The sequence below is a fragment of the Equus przewalskii genome, chromosome 14 (assembly GCF_037783145.1).
Source record: "Equus przewalskii isolate Varuska chromosome 14, EquPr2, whole genome shotgun sequence".
NCBI lineage: Eukaryota > Metazoa > Chordata > Mammalia > Perissodactyla > Equidae > Equus > Equus przewalskii.
The window spans coordinates 30,685,817-30,702,913 of NC_091844.1; the positions used below are offsets into that span (position 1 = coordinate 30,685,817).

The 17,097-nt window shown below is 42.2% G+C and overlaps 1 protein-coding gene across 28 annotated transcripts in view; it reads right to left on the reverse strand.

The window, feature by feature from the left end:
* The window catches only part of DYSF (dysferlin), a 210,030-nt gene that overhangs the window by 21,441 nt on the left and 171,492 nt on the right, over positions 1-17,097 (reverse strand). For all 28 annotated transcript variants that reach the window (XM_070573811.1, XM_070573802.1, XM_070573806.1 and 25 more), the window contains 5 exons: positions 11,518-11,616; positions 4,435-4,563; positions 3,962-4,117; positions 3,026-3,117; positions 266-436 (listed from right to left, as the gene is read on the reverse strand). In XM_070573811.1, coding sequence (XP_070429912.1) covers positions 266-436; positions 3,026-3,117; positions 3,962-4,117; positions 4,435-4,563; positions 11,518-11,616 — 647 coding nt within the window. The remainder of the gene's footprint in view (positions 1-265; positions 437-3,025; positions 3,118-3,961; positions 4,118-4,434; positions 4,564-11,517; positions 11,617-17,097) is intronic.

The following is a 17,097-nucleotide window of genomic DNA, read 5'->3' on the forward strand; positions in this document are numbered from 1 at the left end:
ACAGGCCCTTGGGGGCGCCTTAAGAAGACTGAATTATAGCAACACTAGGAATGGCCAGGTTCTTAGAGTCAGTCAAATAGGTTCAAATCCTAATCCCACCACTTACAAGCCATAGTATCTCTGGGCCTCAGTTTCCTTATCTGTGGGACAAGAGCCCAGTTGACTGAGTGAGAGAACAGTGATGAAGTGCTTAGCCCCGAGCTAGAGCACAGCACTCAGGCGGTGGGGTTGTGATCAGAGAAGCAGCCAGCCCGTGTGCACCTACACACAGTAGGTCTGTGGGAGTCCGCAGCGAGCTCCAAACTTGGACAGCAGCCTATTCTCCAGGTCGATGACCGTCTCCCCGATCATCTCGTCCTTGGAGAGGAGGTCATAGTCATAGAGAGTGATCTTCAGGTCCTTCTCCAGAGGCAGAGTGCAGGTCAGTTCGAACATCCTGCAGGGGTGGGGTGGATGTCATGGCAATGCCAACTCTCAGATGTCCCCAGACACAGCAGGAACTCAGGAGGGCGGCAAGAGCAGAACAGGAGCTCGAAAGCCAGCCTGGCCTCCTCCTCCCCCGCTCCCAGGAGTGGCCCACACTCAGGTCCCCAGTAGCTTGTAAAGCACAGACCCACAGCACTCTGCTGGTACTCAGCTTGTGTGTGTGTGTGTGTGTGTGTGTGTGTGTGTGCACGTGCACACGTGTATGCAGTTTTCCAGATGATCTGGGCTGAGCAAAGAGCAGGTACCTGCCTGATGGACCACAGAATAAACGAAAGGATTGGAACAGAAAGTTAAAGCTGAAGTTTCCCCGAGCACGCTACAGAACAAGAGATGTGAAACCTCCAGAGCAAGGAGCAGGGCTCTGGAATTTACCAAGGGGATGGCCTGGGGTCCGCTCTCAGGACTTCCAGAGCGGGATGGAGAGAGGATTTGTGAAGAGGTTCCTTTGGAGAGAGCTCCTGCTATGCTCTGAGACCCCCATACCCCGTGGGGCTCAAATGTGGAAGTGTTGTTCCCTTCTCCCCTGAAATGAGTCCCCTGCAGGTGGGAGACACAAGCCTGGCACCCAGCTCACACTCAAGGAAGTGAAAGCAGCTTCTGGCATAGCGAAGGAGATGGGCTACATTTAGAAGCTGTGCTCCCGTCCTGGCTGGGCAAGGAACACAAGTGCTTCCTGCGGAGGACAGGCAGGCCACCAGGAGGCCAGACTGCAGCCGTTCTGCGTCCCGCCCCATGGGACCTGGGGCTCCAACACCAAGGGACTGTGGTGAGACCCATCTGAGACCCAGGGGGTGGAGGCCACCAGCTAAAGGGACACAGCCTCTGCCACATCCCCAAAGCTGCAGTGGGAGGGCTCAGGGGAGCTCTGTGGAAAGCACTCACTTGAAAATAAATCAGCTTTCAAGATCTGCAACCACAGTGACTAGTCGGGAGGCAGGGGAGACACCAGACAGGGAAAGGAGAGAGGCAAAGCCCCTCCTCCCATCCACACCCACACCCACAGGCTGCACGCTGCTCTCCCCAAAGTGGACCCAGCTGGGAGCAGGGACGGCTACCCCCGAGCTTCAGGGTGTCCATGATTACATGGGAACGAGCATTCCGGTTACCAGCTTGAGACTGTGGGTTTGTGACAAAGTGGACTGTCTGAAAGTGAGCCGCAAAGTACCTGCCTGCCACAGTTTCCACTCCCAGAATGAGGACGGCAGCCCCCACAGGATAAATGCTTACAGGACACGGGTTGACAACTGCAAAGTTGTGTTTTGATTACATCTCGTGAGATGTGCTGTTTGACACAAGGGTTACAGAAAGAGTCTCTGTTGTGAACCGAGGGAGGCGTGAAACCCCAGGCAGACCAGCATGGCCATGATTTAGGGGAGGCGGTGAAATAGAGAGGGAGGGGCGTTTCTACACCTGCCCCCCCCCCCCCGACCTTGCCCAGGGCCCTGACCCGCCCCTACTGTAGAACAGGCCCCATCTGCTACTCCGTCACCATTAGCAGGTGGCTCCATGCCGGCCACTGGAGCTCACCAAAGAGGGTTCTTCTCTTCCACCCACCATCCTCCCTGCAGCCCTTCCCTCCAATTCCAGCTTGGTGGTGGCTCATCACTGGCCAGGACTGTTTCCCTGTCAAAAATGCCATTTCCCCAGGCCAACTGGGTCCTCGCTGCAGGGCTGAGTGACCACAACTAACTCCACAGACACCGGTTTATGAATTCAGTGGGTTACTTGACAATATTGGCATAGCACACGCCTTCTCCTACAGGTGCCAGAGGAAGAGCAGGGAGCTTGCCTGGAGAGTCTCCTTTCTCTGGCCTAAATAAGCTCACGTCTAAACAACAAGCAAGTCAGGACGCCTGGGAGCTACTTTCATACAAAGGGCCCTGATTCTTCCTTTCCTTCTTCTTAGATTTCAAGAAGCATTTTACTATCTTGAGCCCATGTCTTTCCTCTCTCTATCAGCTACAGATGAACATGCCACAATAAAAGAGAATAATTACTAAATGCAATATGGGATCCTGGATTAGATCCTGGGACAGTAAAAGGACATTCATGGAAAAAAATTCAAAATCCTAATAAAGTCTACAATTCAGTTAATAGTAATACAACAATAACTATTTCTCAGTTTTGACAAAAGTACCACGATTAGGTACGATGTTAATGGTGGGGGAAATTGAGTGAAGGGTATATGGAAGTTGTACCATCTTTGTAACTTTTCTATAAATCTAAAATTATTCCAAAGTAAAAGTTAATTTTTTCAAAAAAAGAATCATTAGCAAATGCATGCTCTGGGTTCCGTTTAGATTTCTGATCATCATGGGAATTGTTTGTGTTTCGCTAGGAGCTTCTGCCGGGACTCAAGCCTTTAGCGCGTGAAGAAGAGCTGGCTGAGGTTATGCCCCCATTAACATGCAAGATTTAGGGAATACAGCTTTGCTTCAGGACATGCGGACTTCTCAGTGGCAGCCACATCTCCCCCACTGGGCTGTGGGTTATCCAGATGGGCACCTCCACCCCAAGACCCTAGCTGCCCCCAACTTACTTTCCAAACACAGGCTCCAGAGTGCAGGGGATGTAGTTATCCTGGTCGCTCACGGATTTCTTCCCTATGGAGATCTTGATGTAAGGGTCACACTGGAGCAGGGGAAAGACACACTCAACTGAAGTCACCTTCCCCACGCGTCTCTGAGGCTTCTTCAGTCCTCTTCCCACCCCCCACCATCTCCCCACAACCCCAGCCTCCTGCCCCCCCTCAACGCCCCCCTCTTTCACTCAGGGCCAGGACTAGAATGAGACGAGGAGGTGCGTGCCCCAGGCACAAAATTTAAGGGAGGGCCCCCAAGACTCAACAATCAAGATAAACAATATTTTGATGCAACATTTTAAAAATTAAAATCAATACCAACAGTCAATGATGAACAAAATATTGAAATTTTAAATAAAGACAGGATCAGTGTTACCGATTTTTCCTATTGCCTCAGGCTCCACCGTGGGTAGGCACAGCACAGTTACTTCCACCCCTCCTGCTCTCCTCTGCCCACCACTGAAAGCCCTACGAAGTCCAGTCCCAGCCCACACCTTCAACGTCACCTATCCTTATGCCTTATCCTCGTGCTAAACTTACACCAAGCAGTCTTCTCACAAACCTTTGCCAAGATTTTTGACTCCTCCTATGATACTGTTTTCTTTTCCATCCCAGTCTATCAAAACTCCATCAGTCCTTAAGAATCCTATTCCTTCCAGGAAACCTTCCCCTGTACTGACCAAAGTCAGTACTGACTGTGGCCTTTTCTGAGCTCCTAAAGCACTTGGCCCTTGACAGAACTCCATCCAGTAACCTCTCAGTTTTGTATGTGTTTATCTGGTTTCCCGGCTTACTGTGAACTCCCTGGGGCAGGGACTGTGTCCAGATTCTGCAGCCCATTGGTACCCCAGCCTGCTATTCATTCTAGGGGAGGTGAGGCCCTAGGAATGTTACCTTCCCATTGGGGTCCTTGGGCTGCAGGCCGAATGCCCGGATGATGTAGATGCGGACCAGGCACTCCTGGGGTCCCTGGGCAGCTAGCTGGTGGAACTGTCTTGGGGGCATGGGGATGGCCGGGTCTTCTGGGAGGGGATAAATTTTGAAGAGGCCCTGAAAAGAAAGAGGGGCCAACTTTCATTTTTGTCATCATTGTCACCAACACAATCACCATTATAACCACTACTCTCATCTCTACCAGAGTCACCACCACTGACATCACCAAGCCCAATGCCATCCCATTACTGCCATCAGATTCTGTATCAGCAGCATCACCATCACCACCTCCATCACCCACATGGTCACCAACATCAGCACCATGGTCATTACCGTAATGACTACAGTACCCCTGCTCCAGCCCCCTTTACTTACTGCTGCCATTCCATAGTTTTAGGTCCCTCTAGGTTAGGGATATGTCCTCAAAGACTTACCTTAAATTCCCCAACGACAGATGGGTCTTCCATCTCCTCCTGAGTCTTGCCCCGGTAGAGCTTGAAGGTGTTACAAAAGTCAGACAGGCCCTCAAAGGCCTCCACATTCTCCAGTTGTGTGTCATAGACCTGCCACATGTGGGAATAGAGAAGGGGACAAGGGAAAGAGAGAAAGAAGAGGGACAGCAGAGGAAGAGGAAACAGGACAAGGAGAGGGAAACAAAACCGTGTTGGGGTGAAGGAAGAGAGAGGAACGAGAAGAAAAGGAGGGAAAAGGCCAAAAGTGAATTGGAGGGACAAAGGGGAAGAGGAGGGAGGGTGGGAGAGGTGGAGGTAAGAGAGTTCGAGAAGGAAAGAACAAAGGCAGAGGTGAAAAGGATGCAAATAGTGGGGATTAAAAAGAGAGAGAAAGAAAAAAGAGAGAGAGACAGCAGAAGGGAGCCAGAGGGGAAGACATTTGTTCAGTGCCTTTAGGAAGAGGGTTCTCCAGTTAATCAGATATTCCAGGTACCTGCAAGTCATCGTACAAATGGTGGTGCATTTTTTTAAGACAATAAGATCACAGTCAAATAAAAGAAAAGTTAACTGACTTTTTATTTGAAGATTGAGGCAGAACTCTGGAAAATTCACAGGTCAGCATTTCAAGCAAAAATGTTCACTGTCCAGGATGTCCAAATGGCAGAGTATCAAATACCAGGCGAAATATTTGGAACACTTTAAATTTATGAACTCTATTTATTTATTTCATTACTCTCAAACAGCCAATGACTTTTTTTTGTTAGAGCAATGTTTTCAATTGCTTAGGTTTAAATGAAGCAGGAGTGTTCCTTAATAGATGATAGAATGTACCTAAGAAATAGTGATATTACACAAATTGATATATATGCTAAATTGATTATATCAGAAATGGACTGACAAGATACTTCAGGTAAGTTCCTTTCTCATCTTGCTAAATATTATCTCTCATTTAGGCCTAGCTCAAGTTCTATTTTTTAATTAATTATTCAAGTGATAAAGAGTCATTATTAAAAATTAGAAAATATAAGCAAATATGAAGAAAATATCAATGCTTCAAATTCTGATTACCAAAAATAACTAATTATTTGGTTAACATTTGGTCTGTATCATTTTGAACATTTTCTTGCTGTATTTATACAGCTGATTCATTTGAATCAAACGACCCATTCTTTGATTTGTCAATTCTACCATTTTCTCTTTTTTAGTTTCTTATTTCTGATTTTATTTTTATTTTCTTCTTCCTACTCTAAGTTTTTGTCTTATTCTTTCTAACCTTTTCAGTTGAAGCATTATTTACTTTGCTCCCTCTTTTCTGATAAAGAAAATACTTATTTATATGAAATTGTCTCTTTTTACTACTGCCTTGGCATTGCCCCATCTTGTTGATGTATAATGTTTCCATTTTCATTTTCTTGGCATTCCACAATCATAGTTTCATTTTTGTTCACTCATCCAAGAGCTAGATGCTTAGTTTTCATTCTTTTGTATTGAGTAACAAGTTTTTAAGGCTATCAACTTCCTCTGAATGCTGCTTTAACTATAATCAGTTAAGTTCTAATACGTAGTATTTTACCATTGTTTCCCAGATGTCCTGCAATTTCAATTAGTATTTTCTCTTTTATCAAGAATTGTTAAAAGAGAGGTTGGGTTGTTTTTTTAATTTTCCAGATAGAAGAGGCTTTTGATCTTATCATTAATTTCTAATTTTATGGCATTACAATCAGAAACCATTGTCAGCAGTATTGACCCTTTTTGAAACTTATTAAGGTTTTCTTCACGGCATGTGACATGGTCAACTGTTGTAAATGTGCCATAGGTGTGGTCTCTGTTTTCAGGCTACAGGGTTCCATCAGGTTAATAACTATGCCCATCTTCTACATCCTCTCACATTTTTGTTCCCTTGATCTGACTTGAACCGAGAGAAGTGAATTAAAATCTCCCCTACCTACCAGTGTATTTCTGTTTCTTCTCTCTCCTGCAATTTCTGTTTTGCAAATACTGATGTTTTATTTAGCACATAGATATTCTCACAACTGTCATATCTCGGAATGGCACCACTTTGCATTCTCAAGTACATTCCTTGTCTCATTTGGGTTTGGGGACCTGAATACCCTCTCATCTAATATTAAGATTGTCACTTCTGCTTTCTTTTCATTTGCATTTGCCTGGCACACATTTTCCCAATCTTTTATTTTCAACCTTTATGAATCTCTTTACTTTAGAGTTAGATTTTGCTTTGAGATCTGATTCAAATTTTGTAATTAATAAGTGATTAATATGCCATGTATTGATATGACAGATATGTTTGGTTTTATATTATATTTTTATAGTCATAATATATTTATTTTACATTTTCTAGTTTCCTAGATTTTTTTTTAATCTTTGGCTGCTTGTTCCCTGCGTGTGTGTATGTGTGTGTGTGTGTAGTTCTTTGAATATCTAGGATGACCTGAGTTTATGTTCTAATATCATTATAAATTTATATATACTGATAACAGTCTTAGTCTCCTATGTCTTTAGGGATAGCATGTATGAGTTCCCTACTCTAGCCACGATGAAATAATCTCATCTTACCTCCCCACCTCTCCTTCTGCATCACCTAGTTTTAGACAATATTATCTACCTTAATATCTACCTTTGTACTGTTGGCTTATAAGTTTCTTCTCCTCCTATTATTTGATTTGCCAGTTTTCAATAATATCTGTCAATTCCAGTTATTCTGTAATATGGCAACGTGCCCTTACTCTGTATCCCACCCTCCGTCCTCCTTCTCCACCTAATTGTTGTCAGTTTCCTCACGTCCACATTTCAGCATATTTGATATTTACATTCTGTGCCGCTACTCTAACCCTTCCACTTGTTTACATTTTAGGTCTAAGGTAAAATATGGTCACAAGCAGTCCTCTTGTTATGGTTCTCCCAGGTATGTCCTAGCTGAGAGAGCTCCCAGGTGAGCTCCAGTTCATCTGCTAGGAGCCCCTCACAACAGGCCCATGGGAACCACATCACCTAGTTTTTGAATATGCCACCTGGGTGCCTGGACCCTTTATGCTTGAAGGGCAGCTCGGCTGAATGCAAAATCCTCAGGTCGCCCTTTCTTTCCTTGATGAACTTAACATGTGATACTTTACTGTCTTTGGGTATTAAATGTTGTTGTAGAGAAAGTGAGGCACTTTGATTTGTTTCCTATTTTAAATTATTTAATTGGGGGGGGGTGGGGGCGCAGTATGACTGCCCAAAGAATTTCTTCTTTATCTCTAAAGTCTAATAATCATACTGAGATATGTCTCAGGGTTGACCAATCTGGGTCAATTTTTCCTGATACACAGCAGACCTTGTAATCAGTATATTCAAGTATTCTTTCATTTCACTGAAGTTTTGTTAAACGCTTAAATGTTTATTTGTTTTATTTCATTGTTTTGGTTGTCTTCCTCAGAGACTCCAATTATGCAAATATTGGTTCTCCTTTCCCTGACTTCTCTGTCATTTTCTCTTTATTCTCCTGTAACTCTTTCTTTATTTCCACTTCATTTCACTTACTTTTATCATTTCTGTCCTCCACGCCCCCTGCTGTGTTTTCAATGTGGCCATGCTGCCCCTGTGCTCTTTCCAATTTGACGCTTTCTTCTCCTTCTTTCCTGAATCCTACTAGCTCATATTTCACCTCCTCTCTTCTCATCATCCTTGAGTTCTTTCATTTCTCTTGCATTCTGACTGCCCTATTTCTAAAAAGTTCACAGCAAAATATTTCATCTCATCTGCTCCTTGGCAAAATTCTCCTAGTGAGTACATATCCACTTCTTTTGGTTAAGTTTTGATTTATACTTGCTTTTCTTTTTTCCACAGCATTTTTGAATTAATGCTGCGCTATTTCTTTTATTATTACTTGTCGCTAAATGCGTTGGATTTTCCTAGACCAGTTATTTCCTTTGTTCCCACAGCAAATACACCTCATCTGTGTGATCCTTGTGTAGCTCCACCTTCTCTGCTTCTCTGACCCAAACAAGGTCCAAGAGGCTTCTGACTTCAGCGTGATCCTGTCTCCAAAGTTCCCATGTCCATTGTTATGAGCAAGCAATATAACTTTTATATTTTATAGAGAAACCTCAATTTCAGGAATTATATTTTTTAACTATTTAGTATGAAAATTTTGAAGAACGCACAAAAGTAAAGAGCCCCCATGTACCTATGACCTGTCTTAAATAATTATCAACATTCTTTTATTAGAAAGTATGGGGTTTTCTGGGACCTGCTACCACCTCAACTTTCATCATTTTCAAGCATCTTCTCTTCATTTACTGTTGAGTGGCTTCTACCCAATCTCGGCTGGCTTTGGATAGCCCTTCCATGTATTTTGGAGTCTGCGGGTTTTATTTGTTTCCAACTTTTACTGAAAATGGAGTTTGTGGGTTTGAATGATTTCCAGGAGAAAAGGGGAAAAATGCTGACTTACGCAGCCATGTTCATACTGGAAGTCCCAATAAAATACTTTTTAAATTTCCAAGTGGTTGGTCTTCTTGTTTAAACTTTTGTTATTAATTTCTCATTTTATTGCATTTTAATCTGTCTTGTATGATTTCTGCTTTTGTTAACTTATTACTAAACTAATATGTGATCAAATTTTGTAAGTGTTCTCTGTGCATCAGGAAAAAATGCACTCTATTTTTTTATTATTTTTATTCTCTATTTTAAAGCCACTTTTGAGGTAGCTTAAAAAAATTTACCTGTTATTCAGATCTTTTATTTCCTTATTTATTTATTGCCTGTTTCCTCTGTCTAGGAGAGAAATGCATTAAAATCCCCACTGTAAATTTAATTTCTGTCATTTCATGCCTTTATCTGTGTGAGGCATTAGTTTACATATTCCTATCCCATTTTTGCTTTAAGTATTTCTAAGCTTTATTATTCTCTACATAAATGTTTGGGAGGTTTTTCATTGATATGTATATTTTTTATTTATATAAAACATTCCATTTTGTCTCCTTTGCATTTTACTCTAAATTCTGTTTCTCTTTTGTTTGCACTTACTTTGTTTCGTTTGTCAAAATATTTATTTTTTAGCCATTTTAAGTGGTACTGTTTGAGATGCACCTTTTAAAGACAGTACAATGAATTTTGGCTTTTGATATAGTCCAAGAGTCCTCATCACTTAATAGGGGAGTGTAATCCATTTTTATTTGTTAGGAAAACTAACATTTTTAAACTTTTTCTATTGTGTTTTCCTATGATTTCTGGTTTTCAATGCTTTCTTGCTGTATCTTGTTTTCTATCTTTTGCTATTGAGACTACGAGTTGTTTTTTCCCCCTACGCTAGTGATTTCCAAAATATGTTTTTTTCTCTACCCATTTTCTCCATAATGCTACAGGCTATTTTTCAAAGACTCGTGGCAGTGGTGGTGGTGGTTTTCTTCTATTTATTTATCCGTAAAGGACCAGCGTTCCTTCCAGGTCTGGCTTTCCCCCCGGAAACAGGTTTAATGCATTTTATTTTGGAACAGCCCATTTTCACTTAGAAACCCTCAGAGATCTCCTCAGAGAGGTCAAGCTGGAGGGCTGGGTGCCAATTCAGTGTCCGGCATCTGAGGGAGTGGCAAAGGGGCCAGAGCCATGGGCCACCCTGGCAGGAGCCCTCATTCTTACTTGGTTTTCTCATTTTTGGCAAGGTCACAGGACCACATGCCAGACCGACTGTGTCGGACCTTCTCCCTGGTACACAAATAGTTCTGTCTCTTCGCCCAAACTCACACACCCAACTCCCAAGTCAGCGAAGAACACGCTGCCTCCTCAGGAGGCCTGTGCCTCTGGAGCCGCTGCTGCTGCCTGAGGCCTCGTCTCTGTGCATCCAGGTCTCCAGGCACAGTTCACCTGGAGCCTCCACTGTATCAGAGGCCACTCTTGCCACCTGTAAAATCCCCCTCCTGAGTGTCACCAAAGGCCTTCAGCCAGCAGGATCACCCGAAGGTCCAGGCCACCCGCTCCTCCAACAAGCCTCAAACCTCACTCATCCAGTCCCCTTAGGGAGTTCCTGGGTCTTTCCCACGCATCTGACAGCCTTTGCCCACCTCTTGCCCTCTAAGTAGGGCTGCCAAATTCCACAAGTGAAAATAAAGGACACCCAGTTAAATTTGAATTTTAGATAAACAACAAATAACGGTTAGATAAGTATGTCCCATGCAATATTTGAAGCATACTTATACTAAAACATTATCCAGTGTCCATCTGAAATTCAAGTGTACTGAGCATCCTGAATTGTATCTGGCAACCCTCTCCAGGACACTACGCAATTCCTTTGGGAAATAATTTTGAGTCACCTCTGGTTATCTTTTTCAAAAGTAGTCTACTTTTAAAAAGTGTAATTGTATTTGTGGAATTTCCTTAAAATACCAAAATTTGGCTGACTCACCCCTGGTTTTGCGTTGTTTTTCTGTTTTTTGTTTTTATTTCCATGGAAACAGAGTTTACCATATTTTTATATTTGCTAGGTAATTTCTATCTCAATTATAGGGAAGAAGGAATTAGAGGTACATTCTCATACTGACTTGCCTTTTTGTTTTAGTACAAATTTTTTATTATAGAAAGTTCAAATAACCTTAAAAGAGACAGAATAGTACAACAAATCCCTAGTACCCATCTCCAAGCTTTAGCAATTTTTCAATATTTTGCCATTTCAAAAATTTTTAATATTTTGAAAATCTATCAGAGAGCCAGGCACACCATCTATCTTCACCCTTAGTTTTTCTTTTTCTTTTGAGCATTTTAAAACAAATCCCAGGCATCCCTTCACCCATAAAGACTTCAGTGTTTTTCACTATTCTTCCAAAAATACTTTCTTGGTTACCCCAGCCCACACTGACTTCTTCCTCTAAATCACTGGGTGACATGTCTGACTTCAATTAGTTAATCAGGATACATCAGTTCTCAGGCACCAAACGAGGAGACAATTTATATATATATATATATAGGAGGAGACAAATATATGTATTTTCTTTCTGTTGCATCTCCCACAACCTGTCGCATGCACCCAGGGACTGCTGGACCGAAGAGAACGTTCGCGAGAGGCCTCACCTTTAGAGTGTCAAAGTCCTTCTCCAAGTAGGACCCGCACTTTTCCCTCTCCCCTATCGAGGCAAAGAATTTGCTCCACCAATCGATGAACTCCTCCTCCTGAGTGGGTAGAAAGAAAGAGATCACTTCAGAAACAGAACTCGCCAAGCATGGTCCTTGTGATCCAGAAACCGAGCAAGGCTGACGGGCCGGCCTGGACTTCCAAGCCCTCCTGTTGGGTGAGTTCAGGGGAGCAGAGAGCTGGAACTCTCCGCCTCTCCAGGGTCAGACGGCACAGATGGGAGGAAAGGTTCTAACACCTGCTTGTATGGAGAAGCTCTGCCCACCACTCACTGTGTGATTCTGTTAAGCTCTCAGGGCCTCCCTTTTCCTTTCTGTGAAATGGGCATAATCATCACGCTACCCCCTGCCTTCCAGGGACACACTGAGGCTAAAATCAGAGGGTACATAGGATAATTGTTTGGGAGAAAATGTCAATAATGTGTTATTTACGAATAAAATGCAGCAGACCTAGGACACTCAGACCTCAAAGAGCAATCCTGCCCCAACCTTAACCCTAGCAAAAAAAAAAAGAAAGCATCAGAAATCAGAACTTAGCCTCTTCCAACGTCAAATCAAGGTAGAGTTCCTGAAATCCAACAAATACCACATGCCCATTACTCAAAAGACACTATACTAAATGGGGGAAATTCAGTGAGAAGAAAGGAAGTTTGTAACAATACACTCTCTTCCCTTTCCTTCCTCCAGTTATGTCTGTAGGATACGGTGGACAGACCTGCTGTGGTACCACTGGTCTCCCCACCTTTCAACTCCTCCTGCACATGGTGCGTCTATAGGCCCACTTCACTCTTGTGTCTAGAATGCTCCTCCAGGTGTGTCCTGTCTAGGTGTGTGTATCCTGTCGCCCAGGGAGTCAGCAAGCTCCCTGAAGGTGGCATGGTCACTCTCCTCCAGCCCTCCCCCCAAAACCCACCTGGGCCTGGGCACTCTGCCTATCAGTGCCAGTAAAGCTCACCAAGTTCAATGGGAAGGACCAAGGACAAGGTGTCCGAAGAGCCTCTTCTAGGACTGGCTTTCCTCCTCTGTACGAGCTTGCTCTGAATCTATAAAACGAACTGAATGCCTATCATGAGTTTCTAGAAATGCTGGTGGGTTCCTTTAAACCAATGTCCAGTCCTTTGAGCTCTGGCTTATTAAGTGTGAGCACAAGCAGGAGGAAGGCCAAGGGACCTGAAGGGCACAATGGAGAGAGGGTGGAAGAAGGTTCTCAGGCTCTCCACCCATCCTGGAAGTGTGGCCTAAACATCCTCTAGGTGACCAGTATTTTGTCCCCAGACAGTGGGCGCAGAGTGAGGCTGAGTCTGCAAAGAGTCAGCATCTGACCAACTTACCAGGAGGGTCTTCTGCAGCCAGGAGAGAGGAAAAGAGGTCCAGGTGGGTTAAGATACAGGGTGGCAGAGCTTTCTGACTCATAACCACTCTAGAAAATGCCAGCACAGAGCAAGGTAGACCCTAACCTTTATGTTTTAAGTTCAATTTAAGGGAAAAGATGCCAAGGATGAATAAACATACATAGACATACGTGTTGAACTCACACAGTCAACAACACATGGAAGAATATATTTACACAGACATGCCCAAGAGAGATGTTTATGTTGAAATGCACAAATACCCCCCAAAAAGACACACATTAACACACAGGCAAATACAGACACGTGGGTAGAAGTGGTTAAAATGGAATTCAATTTAGCTGTTTGATTCCTCCTCAGTATTTTCTTCTCCAGCCCAGACATTTAAAGACTTGAGTTTATGACTCAGACTCAGAGTCAAGCGTAAAGAGGCAACAACCTGTGTATTTTGTACAAAGAAAAGACAAGAACACAACAGTTGTGGGAAAGTTATTACACTTTCCTTAGTTTGGAAAAACCAAGTAAATGAAAAAAAAAAAAAAGAATATGGAGACAGAGAATCTGAAGAATACTATTAACAATGTCAATCAAATAGACAAACATTATGTAATCTAAATACAGAAAATATACCTTCTTTTCCAGCACCATTGGAGCACTTAGAAAAAATTAAAAGCCACAAAGCAAATCTCAATAAATCCCAAGTAATAAATCCATTATCAGTCACATTCTCTGACCTTAACGCAACAAAACTAGAAACTATTGAGAAGTTTGAAAATTAAAAATCCCAAACTTTTAGAAATTTAAAGTCATGCTCTTAAAACTCTCCTGGATCAAAGAAAAAAACCACCTAAAATCACAGATACTTAAAAAATACCAACAGGGAGAGGGTTATGCCCCCAAATTTGTGGATGGTAGCTAAGTCTGTCCTCAAAGGAAAATTCCGCCTTTTGCTTTTATGCAAAAAGAATGAAAATAAATAATCTGATAACTCAAGAAATTAGAAAGAGAAAAGCAGGAAGACCAAAATTTGACAATGACAAGTAAAAATTAATACGTTAGAAAGGAGAAGAATATCACAATTGATAACTAAACCCCAAAGCAAACTTTCAAAAGACCAAAAAAATAAACACTTATCAAACAATGTCTAAAAAGTAGGTACACCAATAGGAATGAGAAGGATCAAATAAAGAGATATTATGGGGAGAATAAAAATATTAAGAGACTTACCTACACCCAAATCAATGACAAAACCTTCGAAAATCAAGATGAAGTGGATAATTTTATAGAAAAATGTAAATTGCCAAAATGGACTCAAAAGTAATAGAAAAAAATGAAGAGATCAGTAACCCTGAAAGTGGAAGAGATCTAAAGAACTATCTCCAAATAGGACATCAGGCCAAGATGGTTTCTTTGGGGGAAAGTTCTATCAGTCTTTCAAAGAACAAGTCATTCTTTGTTCCACAGCATAGAAAAAAGATGAGGTTTCCTCGTGAAGCCTGACCACGACACACACACACACGCACACACACGGGTTAATCTCATTCCTAAACAGAGATGTAAAGATCCTCAATAGAGTACTAATAACAGATTGCAGCACTAGGTCTGGCACGGTCAAGCCAGATTATTCCAGAATGCAGGAGTGGCCCGATATCAGTGAGTAGGAGAGAAAACCCACATGAATGTCTATAACAAAAATTTGCAAACTATGGCCCACTGGCCAGCCACCTGGTTTTGTAATTTAAATATTGTCTGTGGCTGCTTTTCAGCTACAGCAGCGAGTTGAGGAGCTGCGACAGAGAGCTTATGTGCCCCAAACCTAAAATATTTACTATCTGCCCATTTAAGAAAAAGTTGGCCATCCCTTGATCTATAACATGCAAAAAAGAAGAGGAGGCTGAAAGGGGTGATAAAGTTTTTCAGTTATTCCTAAGTGAAACTCTCAGTGAATTCAGAATAAAAGGATGCTTTCTTAGCATTATAGAAAATATCTTACATCAACAGCCAGCACTGTGCTTAATCGTACCAGGCTTTCATCCACATTCCCGCCTCCACCAGTAATTTCCACGTGCCATGCATATAAAGAAGCAGTAAATCAGGGTAGTTGGGAGCCAGAACTCGGGAGCCAGACTTGTAGGGTTCAAATCCTGCCCTTGCTAGCTGTGTGATCTTGAGCAACTACTTCTCTGTGCCTCAATCATCTTATCTGTACAATGGAAAAATAATAGTATCAATTATTTTGAGGAATAAAGGAGTCAGTACGTACATGGTGCTTAGAAGAAAGCCTGGTACACAAGTGCAAGGCAAGTGTTTACTGCTGTTACTGACAACAGTATTGCTTCTCTTGTGCGGACCAGGTTAGCTTCTTGGCCCAGGGCTGGCTCTCTCACAAACTGGCAGCAGGAACAGAGCTGGCCACAATCTTTCCAGAAGGCAATTTGGCTGCATGTTTCCACAGCCTGAAAAATGTGCATACACTTTCACCCATCACTCCTGTTCTAGAAATCTATCCAAAGAAAGTAATCATAGATATGCATAAGAATTTAACTTCATTTATAAAAGTGTAAAAAATTGGAAACAACTTAAGTGTTCAACAATAAGGAATTGTTTGGGTACATTTTACATCCATGTGATTAAATGTTATGCAAGATAAAAAATGATGCTGTAGAAATACATTTATTGATATGGAAAGTTATCCACAACTGATGAGATTTACAAAAGGTTAAAAAATGAATAATGTGATTTCATTTTTTTTTTTAAGATTTTATTTTTTCCTTTTTCTCCTCAAAGCGCCCCCCGGTACATAGTTGTGTATTTTTAGTTGTGGGTCCTTCTAGTTGCGGCATGTGGGATGCCACCTCAGCATGACCTGATGAGCGGTGCCATGTCCGCACCCAGGATCCGAATCGGCAAAACCCTGGGACGCTGAAGCAGAGCGCTCGAACTTAACCACTGGGCCACGGGGCTGGCCCCATGTGATTTCATTTTAATAAAAGGATCAAGCCCCAAATGTTCACAGCAATTACCTCTGAATGATGAGATTATAATGTTTTGTTTATTCCTTTTATTTTTATGTATTGCTCAAAATTTTCTATTTTTTCTTTATGTCTATGTATTTCTTACATAAATTTAAAAATTAAAGTTTTTAAAATAAAGAACAATAGCAGGATGCTTCAAAAGAAACCGCCAAGAAAATGAAAATACTGGGGCTGGCCCCGTGGCTGAGTGGTTAAGTTCGCGCGCTCCGCTGCAGGCGGCCCAGTGTTTCGTTGGTTCGAATCCTGGGCGCGGACATGGCACTGCTCATCAGACCACGCTGAGGCAGCGTCCCACATGCCACAACTAGAAGAACCCACAACGAAGAATACACAACTATATACCAGGGGGCTTTGGGGAGAAAAAGGAAAAAATAAAATCTTTAAAAAAAAAGAAAATGAAAATACAGTTCACAGGATGGGAGAAAATATTTGCAAATTACATATCTCATAAGAGATCCGTAGCCAGGATATATAGAGAATTCATACAATTCAATAATATAAAGACAATCCAAAAAAATGAGCAATGGATTTAAATATATAGTCCTCTGAAGAAGGTACACAAATGGCTAATAAAAGCACATGAAAAGATGTTCGGCATCATTAGTGATCAAGGAGATGCAAATCAAAACCACAATGAGATATCACTTCACACCCGCTAGGACGGCTATAATCAAAAAGTCAGATAGTGACAAGCGTTGGCGAAGATGTGGAGAAGCTGGACTGCTTATACACTGCTGCTGGGGATGTAACATGCCGCAGTCACTTTGGAAAACAGTCTGGCAGTGCCCCAAAAGGTTAAACAGAGTGTTACCGTATGACCCAGCAATTCCACTCCTAGTTTTATATCCAAGAGAAATGAAAACTTATGTCCACACAAAAACTGCTACATGAAAGTTCACAGCAGCATTATTCCTAATAGCCAAAAAGTAGAAACAATCCAAATGTCCATCAACTGATGAGTGGATAAAGAAAATGCAGTCTCTGCATACAACGGCACGTTATTTGATAATAAAAAGCAAAGAACGGATGCATGCTACAACATGGATGACCCTTGAAAACATTATGCTAAGTGAAAGAAGTTCATCACAAAAGACCACATGTTATAGGACTCCATTTATATGAAATGTCCAGAATAG